Source organism: Squalius cephalus (assembly GCF_949319135.1).
Source record: "Squalius cephalus genome assembly, chromosome: 6".
Classification (NCBI taxonomy): domain Eukaryota; kingdom Metazoa; phylum Chordata; class Actinopteri; order Cypriniformes; family Leuciscidae; genus Squalius; species Squalius cephalus.
The window spans coordinates 40,581,288-40,594,986 of NC_137127.1; the positions used below are offsets into that span (position 1 = coordinate 40,581,288).

General features: G+C 43.6%; 2 protein-coding genes across 3 annotated transcripts in view; both read left to right on the forward strand.

Moving 5' to 3' along the window:
- The window catches only part of veph1 (ventricular zone expressed PH domain-containing 1), a 135,401-nt gene that overhangs the window by 37,562 nt on the left and 84,140 nt on the right, over positions 1–13,699 (forward strand). The gene's annotated exons all lie outside the window — the stretch shown is intronic.
- Positions 917–5,885, forward strand: LOC307160459 (uncharacterized protein). Its single transcript, XM_079874592.1, has 2 exons — positions 917–2,342; positions 4,500–5,885. The coding sequence occupies exon 1, from the start codon at positions 1,234–1,236 to the stop codon at positions 2,305–2,307; it is 1,074 nt and encodes a 357-aa protein (XP_079730718.1). The 5' UTR covers positions 917–1,233; the 3' UTR covers positions 2,308–2,342; positions 4,500–5,885.

The window sequence follows — 13,699 nt, forward strand, 5'->3', positions numbered from 1 at the left end:
TTGATTAGATAATTGCATTTGAACGATTTTACTTTAAATAAAAAATGCAATAGATTTGTAAAAGGGGATTTTTTTATGTATGTTTGGCTCAGCTTTTTGTTGCATTTACACTGAAACAGTTATAAATATTGTGTCGAGGCTTCGAAACAATCTGACTCAGTGTTCCACAAAGCCTCGATCTGCCCACCACTACTATATAGTAGGCGAAAAACAAAAATATGTCTAAATTCACAGTACTCATAAAAGAGTAGGCAAAAGTATCGGATGAGCTACTTCTTCCTGCGAGATTCTGAAGTGTGCTGTGATGTACACTTCACTATCCCATGAGGCCATAAGAGAGGATTTATGAATGGCAGTAAAGTGATGCAGCTGACGCTGGTAGGTCACATGATAATGACATCATGGCGAATGTAGTAGTCCAGATTGCATTCATGATACACACACTCATAGTGCCTTTCCAATACCCACAATTGTGGTCTTGGCCACTTGAGAGCGTGTGCACGCGACAGGAAGTAAGTGCGCAAGACTGTCCCATGTTTAAAAAATTCCAAAGCGTAGTGCCCTGAATACACACTAAACGTAGCCTGGCAAGCCAGACCTAACATCTTCACCTAACAACTCACCATAGACACGGCTCAATCCGAGGGGCGGGATAAACGGCTGTCTTTCAAATTCACTCGGCACGCAATAGGACAGCGCTTCAACCAACCAGAGCGTTTTCCCAACAGCGGAGCTAACTTTAGTTGATAGATTCAACTTTTGAATTGGCCGGCAAAACTACGAACACATCTTCCTTTTTTAAGAATGACTTAAGTGCCGTTCTTTGCTCTTTTCTCTAAGAAAAACTTAACTCCAAGTCCTCCAGAGTCGCGGCCAAAGCTGATTCGAAAGACTGTTTGCCAGCAGCAGCTGTCACGGTGTGGGTTTGTGTCTTGTTCTTGTCTGTCATGTGTTCCCCTCTCTTTTCATGTTTAGCTGTCTCCCGTTATGTTGATTAGTCTTCCCAGTTGTCTCTGATTAGCCACACCCCCTTGTTATCTTGTTTAGCTTGTTTGTCTTTGTATTTAAGCCCTGTGTCTAGTTCAGTCTTTGTGAGTTCTTGATGTTGTTACGTTGCATGTTGTCTGTTCTGTCCCGGAGTCTTGGTCTTTATTCAAGTTTATTTAATAAAACACTGCTGCATTTGGATCCTGCTTCCTGCCTCTGCAACATAACAGAAGAACTCACCACAAAATGAATCCAGCAGTTGTTAGCAACCAGGCCCTGAGGAAATTTCTTTCTTCGATGTTCCAAGATGGCCAGCCTATTGAGAGGTATGCGAGGGACTTTTTGTCTCGCTGTCATCTGGGAGCGTTAGATGACACCCAGCTAATGGACCTGTTTTGGAGCGGGCTGGATGATGACGTTGCTCAATTGATGCCGGAGGACTATACCGGCTGGACCCTAGAAGGGTATGTCGACCTGGCCCTCTCCTTGAGCGGTTCGGCCTTTACTGTGGGCTTGGCTGATGAAACACCCTGCAAGCTCACAGTACCCCCAGAGCCCTCACCGCTGGTCGCGTCCAGTCCAGAGTCTTCACAGCTCCACGTCCCATCTGCCCAGCCAGAGTCAGTTCACGTCTCGCCCGCCCGGCCTGGGAATCGTCACGTCTTGCCAACCATCAAGCCAGCCACTGGATCGGTCTATGGACGTACAGGACCGGTTTCCAGCATGGCCGATCCCCCGCTTATGTCTGCACGTGCTGCCAAGAGGGCCATCGTTCCAGGGTTTCGTCCTGCCGAGCCTACGCATCACGGCACGTCTGCCGATCCAGAGACTGTTCACGTCACGTCTGCCGATCCAGAGACTGTTCACGTCACGTCTGCCGATCCAGAGACTGTTCACGTCACGTCTGCCGATCCAGAGACTGTTCACGTCAGTCCTGCCGAGCCAGAGCTTCACGTCAGTCCAGCCGAGCCAGAGCTTCACGCCAGTCCAGCCGAGCCTGCACTTCACGCCAGTCCAGCTGAGCCTGAGCCTGAGACTGAGAGCGTCATGCCCGCCGAGCCTGAGACTGAGAGCGTCATGCCCGTCGAGCCAGAGTCTGTGAGTGTCATGGCCCCCGAGCCAGAGCCAAAGCTCTCTTCGCCACTGGTTCTGCCCAGCTCAAAGCCCTCTTCGCCGCTGGTCCCGTCCAGCCCAGAGCTTCCTGGTCGCCGGCACGTCCTGCTCCACCCTGGTCGCCCACGCTCCACGGCCCAGGCCTGCCATGCCTATATCCTGATCCCGGTTCCCAGTGCGGGCCTGGCCCTCTTTTTGTTGTTTTAATGGGCGTCAGGAGCCGCCCATGGGGGGGGGGCTATGTCACGGTTAGGGTTGCAAAATTCTGGGAATTTTCAAAGATGGAAACTTTCCATGGGAATTAATGGGAATTTAAGGGAATTAACAGGAATTTATGGGAATAAACGGGAATAAACTGGGAATTTTCAAAGTTGAGGGTTGGCTCTTCATAGGGAACTTAAATATAGTTGAGGAAAGTATATTTTAGCATAATCTTGACTAAAACAAACAGATGCCATTCAAATACACTTGAATATCCATGCCATTCCTCAATCACACCATAGCACACTGCTTAATGAATGGCTATTGAGACCACACCCCCTACTGGCACTGTGCATGCCTCCATCACATGTACAGAAGCCCAAAGCACAAGACTATTGAAGGCACACATTTGAGCCTGTGGACTAAACAAAGTTAAGTAAGTTTTGATGATATTATGGGGAAATATTTTTATACATCATACAGGCACACGGTTTCTCCTACCACTGCTATGCTGATGACACACAGCTCTTCCTCTCATTTCAACCAGATGATCCCACAGTAGCTGCACGGGTCTCAAGCTGTCTGGCGGACATCTCCACATGGATGAAGGAGCATCACCTGCAGCTCAACCTGGCAAAGACTGAGCTTCTCGTCCTCCCCGCCAATCCGTCTCTACAGCACAACTTCACTATCCAGCTAGAATCATCATCAATCACCCCATCAAGGTCGGTCAGAAATCTTGGAGTAACGCTTGATGACCAGCTGACCTTCACAGATCACATTTCAAAGACAGCTCGATCATGCAGGTTTGCACTGCACAACATCAGGAAGATCAGGCCTTTCCTAACTGAGCATGCAACACAACTTCACGTCCAGGCCCTGGTCATTTCTAGGCTTGACTACTGCAATGCTCTTCTGGCCGGACTTCCAGCATGTGCAACCAAACCTCTACAGATGATCCAGAATGCTGCAGCTCGTCTTGTCTTCAACGAGCCCAAGAGGGCCCACGTCACTCCTCTGTTCATCTCTCTGCACTGGCTACCTCTCGCTGCTCGCATCAAGTTCAAGGCATTGACGCTCGCTTACAGATCTACCACAGGCTCAGCTCCCTCCTACTTTCACTCACTACTACAAGCCTACATCCCTACCAGAAGCCTACGATCGGTCAACGAGCGACGCCTCGTGGTTCCATCACAGAGAGCCACAAAATCTCTTTCCAGAACATTCTCATTCACAGTTCCATGCTGGTGGAACGCTCTCCCCACCCTCATCCGGAATGCAGAATCCCTGACAACCTTCAAAAGACAGCTGAAAACCCATCTCTTCCGTGAGCACTTAACTGCATTAAAAAAAAAAAAAAAAAAAAAAAAAAACCCTCCCCTTTCCTCTAAAACCTCACTTATCGGGCTTATACTACTCTGAATAATGCCTGAACTTCGTATCTTGAGCACTTCTTGCGTTGTTTTTGTTTTTGCCTCTTCATGACGACTCGCTTAATCTAGTCCTAATTTGTAAGTCGCTTTGGATAAAAGCGTCTGCTAAATGACTAAATGTAAATGTAAATGTAAATGTATTAAATGTTTAAATTGCAAATATCACATACAAATGTATTCATCTAGTAGATAGCAAGCTGATAAGTTAGATGCTAAATAAGCTAGCATAACTTTATTTACCACATAAGTAGGGCTGGGCGGTATGACGGTATCGTTACCGCGGAAGAAAATGTCAACCGTAACAGATTTTTTTATTACGTGTATACCGCGACATGTAAATAAGTAGGCGTGGTTAACTCACGTGCAGCGTGCGCGAGACTGAGACACTGATATTTGTCAAAGAAACATGAAGAATGACCAAGAGGATCCACAAAAGGAATTAGCCTTCGTTTTCAAAATTAATGTGATATTTTCGGGGGGGAAGGCGCAGAAGTCAACTACAGCAGTGCAGCACACTGAAAGTTTAGAAAGACGCACATGCTCGCAACGGGGCTTACTTGACAACAAGTTCATATATCAGTATTCTAACGAATAGAAATAACCTTAAATAATGTATCTATCCGTCTCTTATGTGTACAGTTACTTTCAGAGTGGACGCGCAAGCGGTTGCCGTGGTAATGAATATTTCCAAAATTCCCCAGCTTAACTTCCCATGGAAATTTACCGGAAACTTTCCGGAAATTTTCCGCCCCTTTGCAACCCTAGTCACGGTGTGGGTTTGTGTCTTGTTCTTGTCTGTCATGTGTTCCCCTCTCTTTTCATGTTTAGCTGTCTCCCGTTATGTTGATTAGTCTTCCCAGGTGTCTCTGATTAGCCACGCCCTCTTGTTATCTTGTTTAGCTTGTTTGCCTTTGTATTTAAGCCCTGTGTCTAGTTCAGTCTTTGTGAGTTCTTGATGTTATGTTGCATGTTGTCTGTTCTGTCCCGGAGTCTTGGTCTTCATTCAAGTTTATTTAATAAAACACTGCTGCATTTGGATCCTGCTTCCTGCTTCCTGCCTCTGCATCATAACAGCAGCAGCCATTCTTTGTTTTCAAGTAGCAGGGAACCGTCGCAACTCTGTCGTCATTATGTTAAGCCCGCCCCGCCTACTCTATACACGACGTGATTGGCCTGACCCAATTTAGGTTTTTACAGCTCCGAAAGTCAACGGAGAGTTGCTAGACTACCCTGGCTGCAAAATAAATTTTGCTGCCGCTAGGGTGCGTCTAGATTTCTAGGCTACACTAAACGTACACTATCTTAAATACCACATTGGAGCGGCATTCGAGGCTAAGCGTATCCCATCATGCATTAGGTTCGGGAAATCGCGTGCCCCAAAATCGCGTTATAGCGAGGAAAACATTCCACTGTAACTTAAATTAATTAGATATTACATGTAATTTGGTAGTAAAACAATTTTTTAAAGTGTAATTTTATTGGTGCAAAGATGAGTAGGCTATGTGTATTTTGTACAACATTTGCAACTGCTTTAGATCACTTAATTAGAAGCACCATAATTTTAAATGGAGTCTTCTGTTACATACTGACCAGACATTTAGAAGTTTATTTTAAAATGCATTAAATATTAAAATGCATATAGCATATTATTGAAAATAAAATAAAAAGCAGGTCTTTGTTTATTTTGTATTTTGTTCATGTTTTATTTGAAATAAACTGCATATGGGTTCTCACTTTAACTTGCCTTCAGCGGACATTCGTTACACAGTCTTTTTTATGGACCATTGAACCTGGCAAATAGGATAATGCACACAGCCATATTGCGCCATCAGCCTGTTTCACGGCGCAGTTTCTCGGCCATCATAAAGGATGCGTTAAAGCGGACATAAGGCTGTGATAGAGATATACTGCCCTAACGAAAGGCAAATTTTGAAAACAAATATTTTTTTAATTCATGCACAACTCTCGTTTACTTCATAGTAAATTGGCTGTGGCGCATAAGGGAAATATTATATAGTTTATATAGTATATATAAACAGGAAATTATAACTCGTAAGCACACATTACATTTCCTGTGCACACATGAAAAGTTTCTCATGTGCACGGAAAAAAGTTTCTCATCTGCACTGTATAGTCCATCCGAAAGTCTGTAAAAAAAAAAAAAAACAATTTTTTTTTGCAAAGGTCCGTTTAGGGGCTCTGTAATAAACCATCTGTTAATTTTGCGCACAAGATGAAAGCCTGGAATTAAATTATTAAAAAGGTAATTCAAGAAATATTTAGTTAAACTAAAATAAATTAATTTGTTGTTATTGTGAAAATAACAATGAAAGTACATTCACCTTTGAAAATTCATTTGACTGTAATGCAAAAAACGTACTTACTGTAATGATTCAATCCGGTCAAAGATAAAACAGCAAATTCTACCATGATGTACTGTACACTTGCACAAGTGTGCATTACGGTTAATTTAAATTATCCAAAATTAACACTCGACAAGCGTTTGTAATTTTACTATTCTTCTGTAAAATAAATTAGTATTATTATTAAATACTCATTTTTAATTTATTTTATTAATTATTTTACACTTCAATAGTATTTAAATGATGATGATGATACTATTACTACTACTATTTATTATTATTGTATTGTCATATTGACTGAGGGAAAAAACTGTTTTCCTTTGTTTTTGTCCTTAGCCATTTACAGGCCTGGTTGATGGTATGCTGTTAAAGTGAATTTAGAGAGCATATGGCATGTTTTAGTTGATCACTGACCCTGTCAGCACTGCATATCTGAATAATTTGAATAAGGTGACCCCTCATTTCCTCAGTCTTTTTTAAAATTAAAATGAGTAAAAAGTAAAATGACTTCTAAAGGAATGTTAGTGTCAATAAGTGCGCTAAAGCCAGTTCTTCTTGCCTTATTGGGCTTCTGTGTTCTGGCTGGCTTTTGTAAACAGATTTGGGCTCATCCAGCGTCTCAGGGGTAGCCTTCTCTCGTTCTCTCTTCGTCTCATTCTCTCTTCTCTTGTATTTCTCTCTCCAGGGCCTACACTGTCCTCCTTTCCACAGTCACGTGCACAACATTATCATTCCAAACATGCCACACCACAAAGATCCAAACTTTCTTGCTTAATGATACCTCATGTTTTCAGAAATCTAAATATGATGCTGTTTGCATGTAAATACTGTATTTCACACAATTAGTATACAAACTGTAGCTTAATAGTCAGTGCGTGAATGTCAATCAAACCATAATGTTTTAAATATTACATAATAGAATAGATAGTGTCAGCGAGGGGTTGCAAAAAGGAGTGAGTTTTGTGATCCTATGAACCTGGAAACGGTCTGATCACCTGCTCAGTCACATGATTGTCTGCTGTAAATAAAATGTCATATGCTTGAAATGATAAGAATAAATTCATATTTCATTTAATAATTGTCACAGTTAAACAGGAGAAGGAACACAGGTATCGTGATGACCTTAATGAGCTTAAGGTCTGTGTGGAGGACGTGAGCCGAGTCTTCAAAAAACAGAAGACTAGGAAAGCTTCAGGCCCAGGCTTTGTCTAAAAGCCTGTGCTGACCAACTGGCCCCAGTCTTCACGCAGATCTTCAACAGATCATTGGAGCAGTGTGAAGTTCCCTGCTGCTTCAAACGCTCCACTATCATTCCGGTTCCCAAAAAAACTAAAATCACTGGACTTAATGACTACAGACCTGTCGCTCTCACGTCTGTGGTCATGAAGTCATTTGAAAGACTGGTATTGGCCTATCTGAAGGACATCACTGGACCCCTGCTGGATCCCTTTTTTTGCTTACAGAGCATCTGTAGGAGCATACATCTGTGGATGATGCAGTCAACATGGGACTGCACTATATCCTGCAACATCTTGACAGACCTGGGACTTATGCACGGATCTTATTTGTGGACTTCAGTTCGGCCTTCAATACCATCATCCCTGATCTTCTCACAGCCAAACTGACTCAGCTCTCCATGCCATCCTCAATCTGCCAGTGGATCTCCAGCTTCCTGACGGACCGGCAGCAGCTAGTGAGACTGGGGAAACTCACATCACGGACCCTCACCATCAGCACTGGTGCCCCCCAAGGGTGCGTCCTTGGTCTCATCCAAAATGGTGACGAGTCTGCTTACAGACTGGGGGTTGAACAGCTGGCTGTCTGGTGCAGTTATAACAACCTTGAGCTGAACGCGCTCAAAACAGTGGAGGTGATCGTGGACTTCAGGAGAAACACCCCAGCACTCCCCCCTCTCACCATCATGAACAGCACTGTGGAAGCAGTGGAGACATTCAGGTTCCTGGGCTCTACCATCTCTCAGGACCTGAAGTGGGCAAATCACATTGACTCCATTGTGAAAAAGGCTCAGCAGAGACTGTACTTCCTTCGCCAGCTGAGGAAGTTCAACCTGCCACAGGAGCTGCTGATCCAGTTCTACTCAGCTGTCATTGAGTCTGTTTTAAGCACTTCCATCACTGTCTGGTTTGGTTTAGCTACCAAATTGGATATCAGGAGACTACAATGGACAGTCCGGACTGCAGAGAGGATTATTGGTGCCCCCCTGCCAACCCTCCAGGACCTGTACTCTTCCAGAGTGAGGAAGAGAGCAGGTAAAATCATCACAGACTCCACTCACCCTGGTCACCTCCTGTTTGAACTGTTACCTTCAGGACGGCGACACAGATCACTGGCCACAAGAACATCCAGGCACAGGAACAGTTTCTTTCCACAGGCCATTTCCCTTCTGAACACTTAACATGCCCCCCAAGGCATATGCCTGTAAGTGCAATACTCCCACTGTCTAGTGCAATATTCTCTAACTCAGGTGATATTTATATCTATATTATTCATACTACTCAAATACTGTAAATATGTTCATAATCTGTAACATGCGCTAGACTCCCACTGTCTAGTGTAATATTCTCTAACTCAGGTGATATTTATATTTATATTATTCATACTACTCAAACTACTGTAAATATGTTCATAATCTGTAAATGTTTATTCGGACTAAACCCAACTGTGACCCTACTTTTTTACTTTTATACTATTTTTATTTATTTTTTATATATTTTATTCTTAGAATTTGTAATACTATGTTTCTTGTTTTATTTGTATTTGTATATGTGCACTGGAAGCTTCAGTACCAAGAAAAATTCCTTGTGGGTGCAAGCACACTTGGCAATAAAGCTCTTTCTGATTCTGATTCAGATTCTGAGCAGGAACTTTATTAAATGGGTAGAAGATCGAATGAACAGCAGACAATCAGGAGTAATTTGGAGACAGGTTGCAGATAGTCACACTTAACTCATGGATCTTTCTCTCTTTTGCAGGTTGATGATGAAGCGCACGGATGAGTTGGGGAACTTCGTTCAGGGAAGCATGTAGCTGGAAGAAGGTGAGCAAGAAGGTAAGTAGGAGTCAGGAGTCAGGCATAAGTGTTCTCAAGTGGAGATCGACTAGACGGGAGTGAGGGAGTGTGGCTGGTGAGTATGTATAGAGGAGGTAATCAAGTGGTGACTTGTGTGACTGGTTAGAATTTGGGTGATTGGAGCAGAAGGACCTGGTGCTGAGGACATGTTGGTGGGATCCATGACAGAACCCCCCCTCCACGGGCAGCTCCTGATAACCAGGCACGGCGGCGAGGACGGCCCCTGCCCCGAGGTGCTGGGTGTTCTGGATGGGCAGTGTCCAATTTGGTGAAAGAGTAGGATCCAGTATATCATCATGTGGGACCCATGTGGGACCCATGTGGGAATCCTGAATGGAGTGGACGGTGTAAATGTGGTTGTCGTCTGCTTCTATGGGAGGAGGAGGTATTTCATCAGCACTAGGCCATGTGTAGGAAGGGAGAAGAGATGCATGTGAGGTTTAAGAAGTGACACATGGAAGGTAGGAGTAGGGCTGGTCCAAATACCATTTTTTGAGCTTCGAAGCTTCGGTAGTAATGAACATCGAATATTCGGAGAGAGGGGGCTGAACATATTCTTCTCTCTAATAAAGGCAGGAATCTCTATGTGTCTGTATGTCCGTTTGCATTTTGATTATTTCGAGAACCGTTCATCCAATCGACTTCATAAGGGAGTACAGTGTCGCATTTGCATTCGCATGTGCAATATAGATGGACACGCGAGACGCGACACGCGACACATTCAGAATTAATAAACAGTAAACTACAGACCAGCGCGAGCGGGAAGCGGCGCACCTCACGCTGGCAGGGCTTAACGGTGCGTGTCCACTGGCACGGTGCGAGCGGAGCGGAGCGAGCATTTTCAATTCATTCCTATGGAAGTAGCTTGCATTTTGGGATTGACAGCGGACCGGAGAAAGCGTTGAGAGCGACCGAGAGTGTCAAAAGGTTGGGCAGTTCTCGACTTTATGCAAATATCAAGCGAAAAACGCGGTCGGCAGCCAATTGCTGTGAGGTTCGGGATGTGACGTCTGTTTTGAGAGTTTAAAAATATGCAAATTGTGCCGGAATTTATGCTGGATTTAGTGCGTAAATCATTTTGTTTACAAATTAGACGCTTTGCAGTTGTTATTAGGGGTGGGAATCTCTAGGCACCTCACGATTCGATTCGATTACGATTCAGAGGGTAACGATTATCGATTATGAACGATTTTTTTTTTTTACTTGGTACTTTTAAAGGAAAGTATTTATGATGACCCATAACGAACTTACTTCCATCTTCCTATATTAATTTTATTAATAAAACAAATGGAAGTGATTTGAACATTGCAAAGAACCAACAGGAAAATAAATGTGTGCCTGTACTAGCAGCGTACTTGTAGTAAATTAATACAAACTTCAGCATATTCTGAATCTCTAGAATTTAATAATAGACTTCTAACCAACATCCTCTTGTTATTTCCAATGAGCAATATAATCCTTCAGACAAAAAAACATTTTGCTGTAGCAAAATCACAAACAGTTTTTGTTCAAAAATATAGAATTATGTACCAGCAGTTCTCATACAAACATAATGCTTGTGGACTTGTGCATATTCTGAATAATTAGTAACATACAAAGCCTCTCTTATTCACAACTAAATAATAAAGAGTTATGACTTGAAATGTTTGCTGTAAACCACAATCAAAAACAGCTTATACAAAAAAAGTGAATGAACATCTGCAGAGAGCACAGTCAAAATGTAACTTTTTGTGACTTGCATTGCACATATTGCAGGGCAGTATAACAGATCGGTTTACAGTATATTGATGTGAAAACTAAATAGGCTACTGAAAGCAGCTTTCATACAAAAAATACTAAATAGGTAACAATGAAATTGCCAATTTTCCATACGCTAGCTTTTAACGAAGAGGGTGCCGTTCGAATTTGGCGCTCAGCCATCATGCGTCTGTTATGTGCGCGCCACAGACTGCACGCGCACTGCACGTCCGCTTAGAGTTCCGCCTTTTCCGTTCCGTCAATATTACGTTATTAGGAAAAAAAAAAAAAAAACATTTTTAGAGAATCGATTTTTTGACATTTGTGAATCGATTCAGAATCGTCCACGTCCGCATCGCGATGCATCTAAGAATCGATTTTTTCTCCCACCCCTAGTTGTTATATATATGTTAAAGATTTTATTTTGGATATGTTCATTGTGATTATATTGGCTGGGTTTATAAAAGTTTATAAAACTGAAAGGATATCTTTGCTTGGTGCATTTGGAAACAAAGCTTGTCTATTTCTAAATGTAATCGCGTGCATCGCTGATGATTATACTGTCCGTGTGTTGAAAAAAACTTAGATTAAACACACTCGCAACAGACACACCCCAAAGCGGAGACGTTACAGCGTTGCCAGCGGCACTGAGCGGAGTTTTGCCGCTGTAGTGGACACGCACCGTTATGCTCCGAGAATGGACACTGCACTAGTGATATAAAACGCACACACACAGGGCTGTTAACTTAAGCAATACTTAAGGTAGTCTAATAATTTTCTGACTAACAAATTACTGACACAGTAAAGGGTAGATTTAAATAAAGAAAAACGAAATTTAAATAAAGAAAAACGAAATTTAAATAAAGAAAAAATGAAATTTAAATAAAGAAAAACGAAATTAAGTGAAATTATTTTCCACAATGTCAAAGCAACGCAGCTTAACCCAAAACACAAGCTCAGGCATGCACTTCAGTCCATACAAACTCCACTGTTCTGCGCTCTAGCTAGAGAACACTCCCGTTGCTGGAACAGGCGTCTGTTCTATTTCTAGCATGCACGTGTTTTCCGCGCGGCTCGAGCCGGGCCTGAGACACGTGTCTCACGCAGGCAGTGTGCAAACTCCAACCTGTTAACATGGGAGCCGAAATAAAAACGGACACGCCACACAGCAGAGACGCTCACGCCACACAGCCAGTGTGTCGCCGGCCTTATTCAAGCGCGAATGAGAACCGTTTCGCGGGGGATCCCAGGTGTGCAAAAAAAAAAACGAATATTCGAATGTCAAATTTTCAAATCGAATACCAACCCACCGAACGAATATTCGAATATTCGGGTCCAGCCCTAGGTAGGAGAAATCTTATATTCAGAAGGTAGGTTTAAATGATACGTGACATCATTGATTTGCCGGTGAATGGTCCAATGAATCGGGGACAGCTTGCTGGAAGACAACCAGAGACAGATGTCCCTGGTAGAGAGCCAGACCTTCTGCCCTGGATGGTACATGGGTGTCGCTGCTGCTCTTGCATCGGCCTGGCTCTTACGCATGTGTCCGTGCTGCCCTCTGAAGGTAGATGTGAGTTGAGTCCCACACCCTCTCGCTCTCCTGGAACCAGTAGTTCACAGCTGGAATGTCTGATGGCTCACCTGACCTGGGAAACGGGCAGTTGATAGCCGAGTATACACTGGAAGGGAGTAAGCTGACGAAGGGATTTCTGTGCATATTTGGCCCATGGTAGGAAACAGTTTTCAGCTGTGTTGGTGGTCGTGGCAGTATGACCAAAGGTAATATCCGATTTCCTGGATCATGCGCTCCGTTCGGCCATTTGTTTGAGGGTGATATCCTGAAGACAAGCTTACCGACACACCAAGAAGATGGAAGAAGGCTTTCCACACACATGAAGTAAACTGTGACCAACTAACCGACACGATGTCTTCTGGCAGTCCATAGTTACGAAACACATGGTGAAATAATGCCTCTGCAGTCTCCAGAGCGGATGGTAAACCCTTAAATGGGATGAGCTTACAGGCCTTAAAGAAACGGTCAACTACAACCAGGATGCAGGTGTTGGTGTTAGAAGGAGTAAGTCAGTGACAATGCCAAGGTGAGACCAGTGTCTATTGGGAATCGGAAATTGTTCCAGCTTGCCTTCTGGAAGGTGTCTTGGGGTTCTGGAAACAGCGCATGTGGAACAGTCTCTGACCAATCGTTATGCGTTCTGGGTCAGAGCGAGAGTGTTTGCTGGTAACCTGGATGCCCTGATCCCGGAGACGAGTCCATGAGGGTAACACGTAAAGTTGATGGTACATACTTGCAGCCCTCAGGTGGCTGTAGCGAAAGGGGAAGTCAGGATCAGGATGTTTAAGGATGGGAGCGGTACAAAAGGCATTCTTCAGCTGTTGGAAAGCGCTGGTGGCCGCTGGATTCCAGTATAGAGACTTGGGCTGTTTTCGGAGAAGTGTGGTTTATGGTGCAGCGATTTGACTAAAATTGGCTACAAACTTTCGATAGATAAGGCCAAATCCTAGGAAGCTTTGAAATTCTTCAACGGTGTTGGGTTGTGGCCAGTCCTTAACGGCAGTGACTTTCCCCTGGTCCATCTGAACGTTTGATCCATCAATGATGTAACCAAGGAATTGGATGGAGGGATGATGGAATTCATACTTTTCCAATTTCAGGTAAAGATGGTACTCCCTGAGTCGTTAAAGGACCTGCGCAACGTGTCTGCGGTGTTCAGCCAGATTCCGAGAGTACATTAGAATATCATTGATGTAGA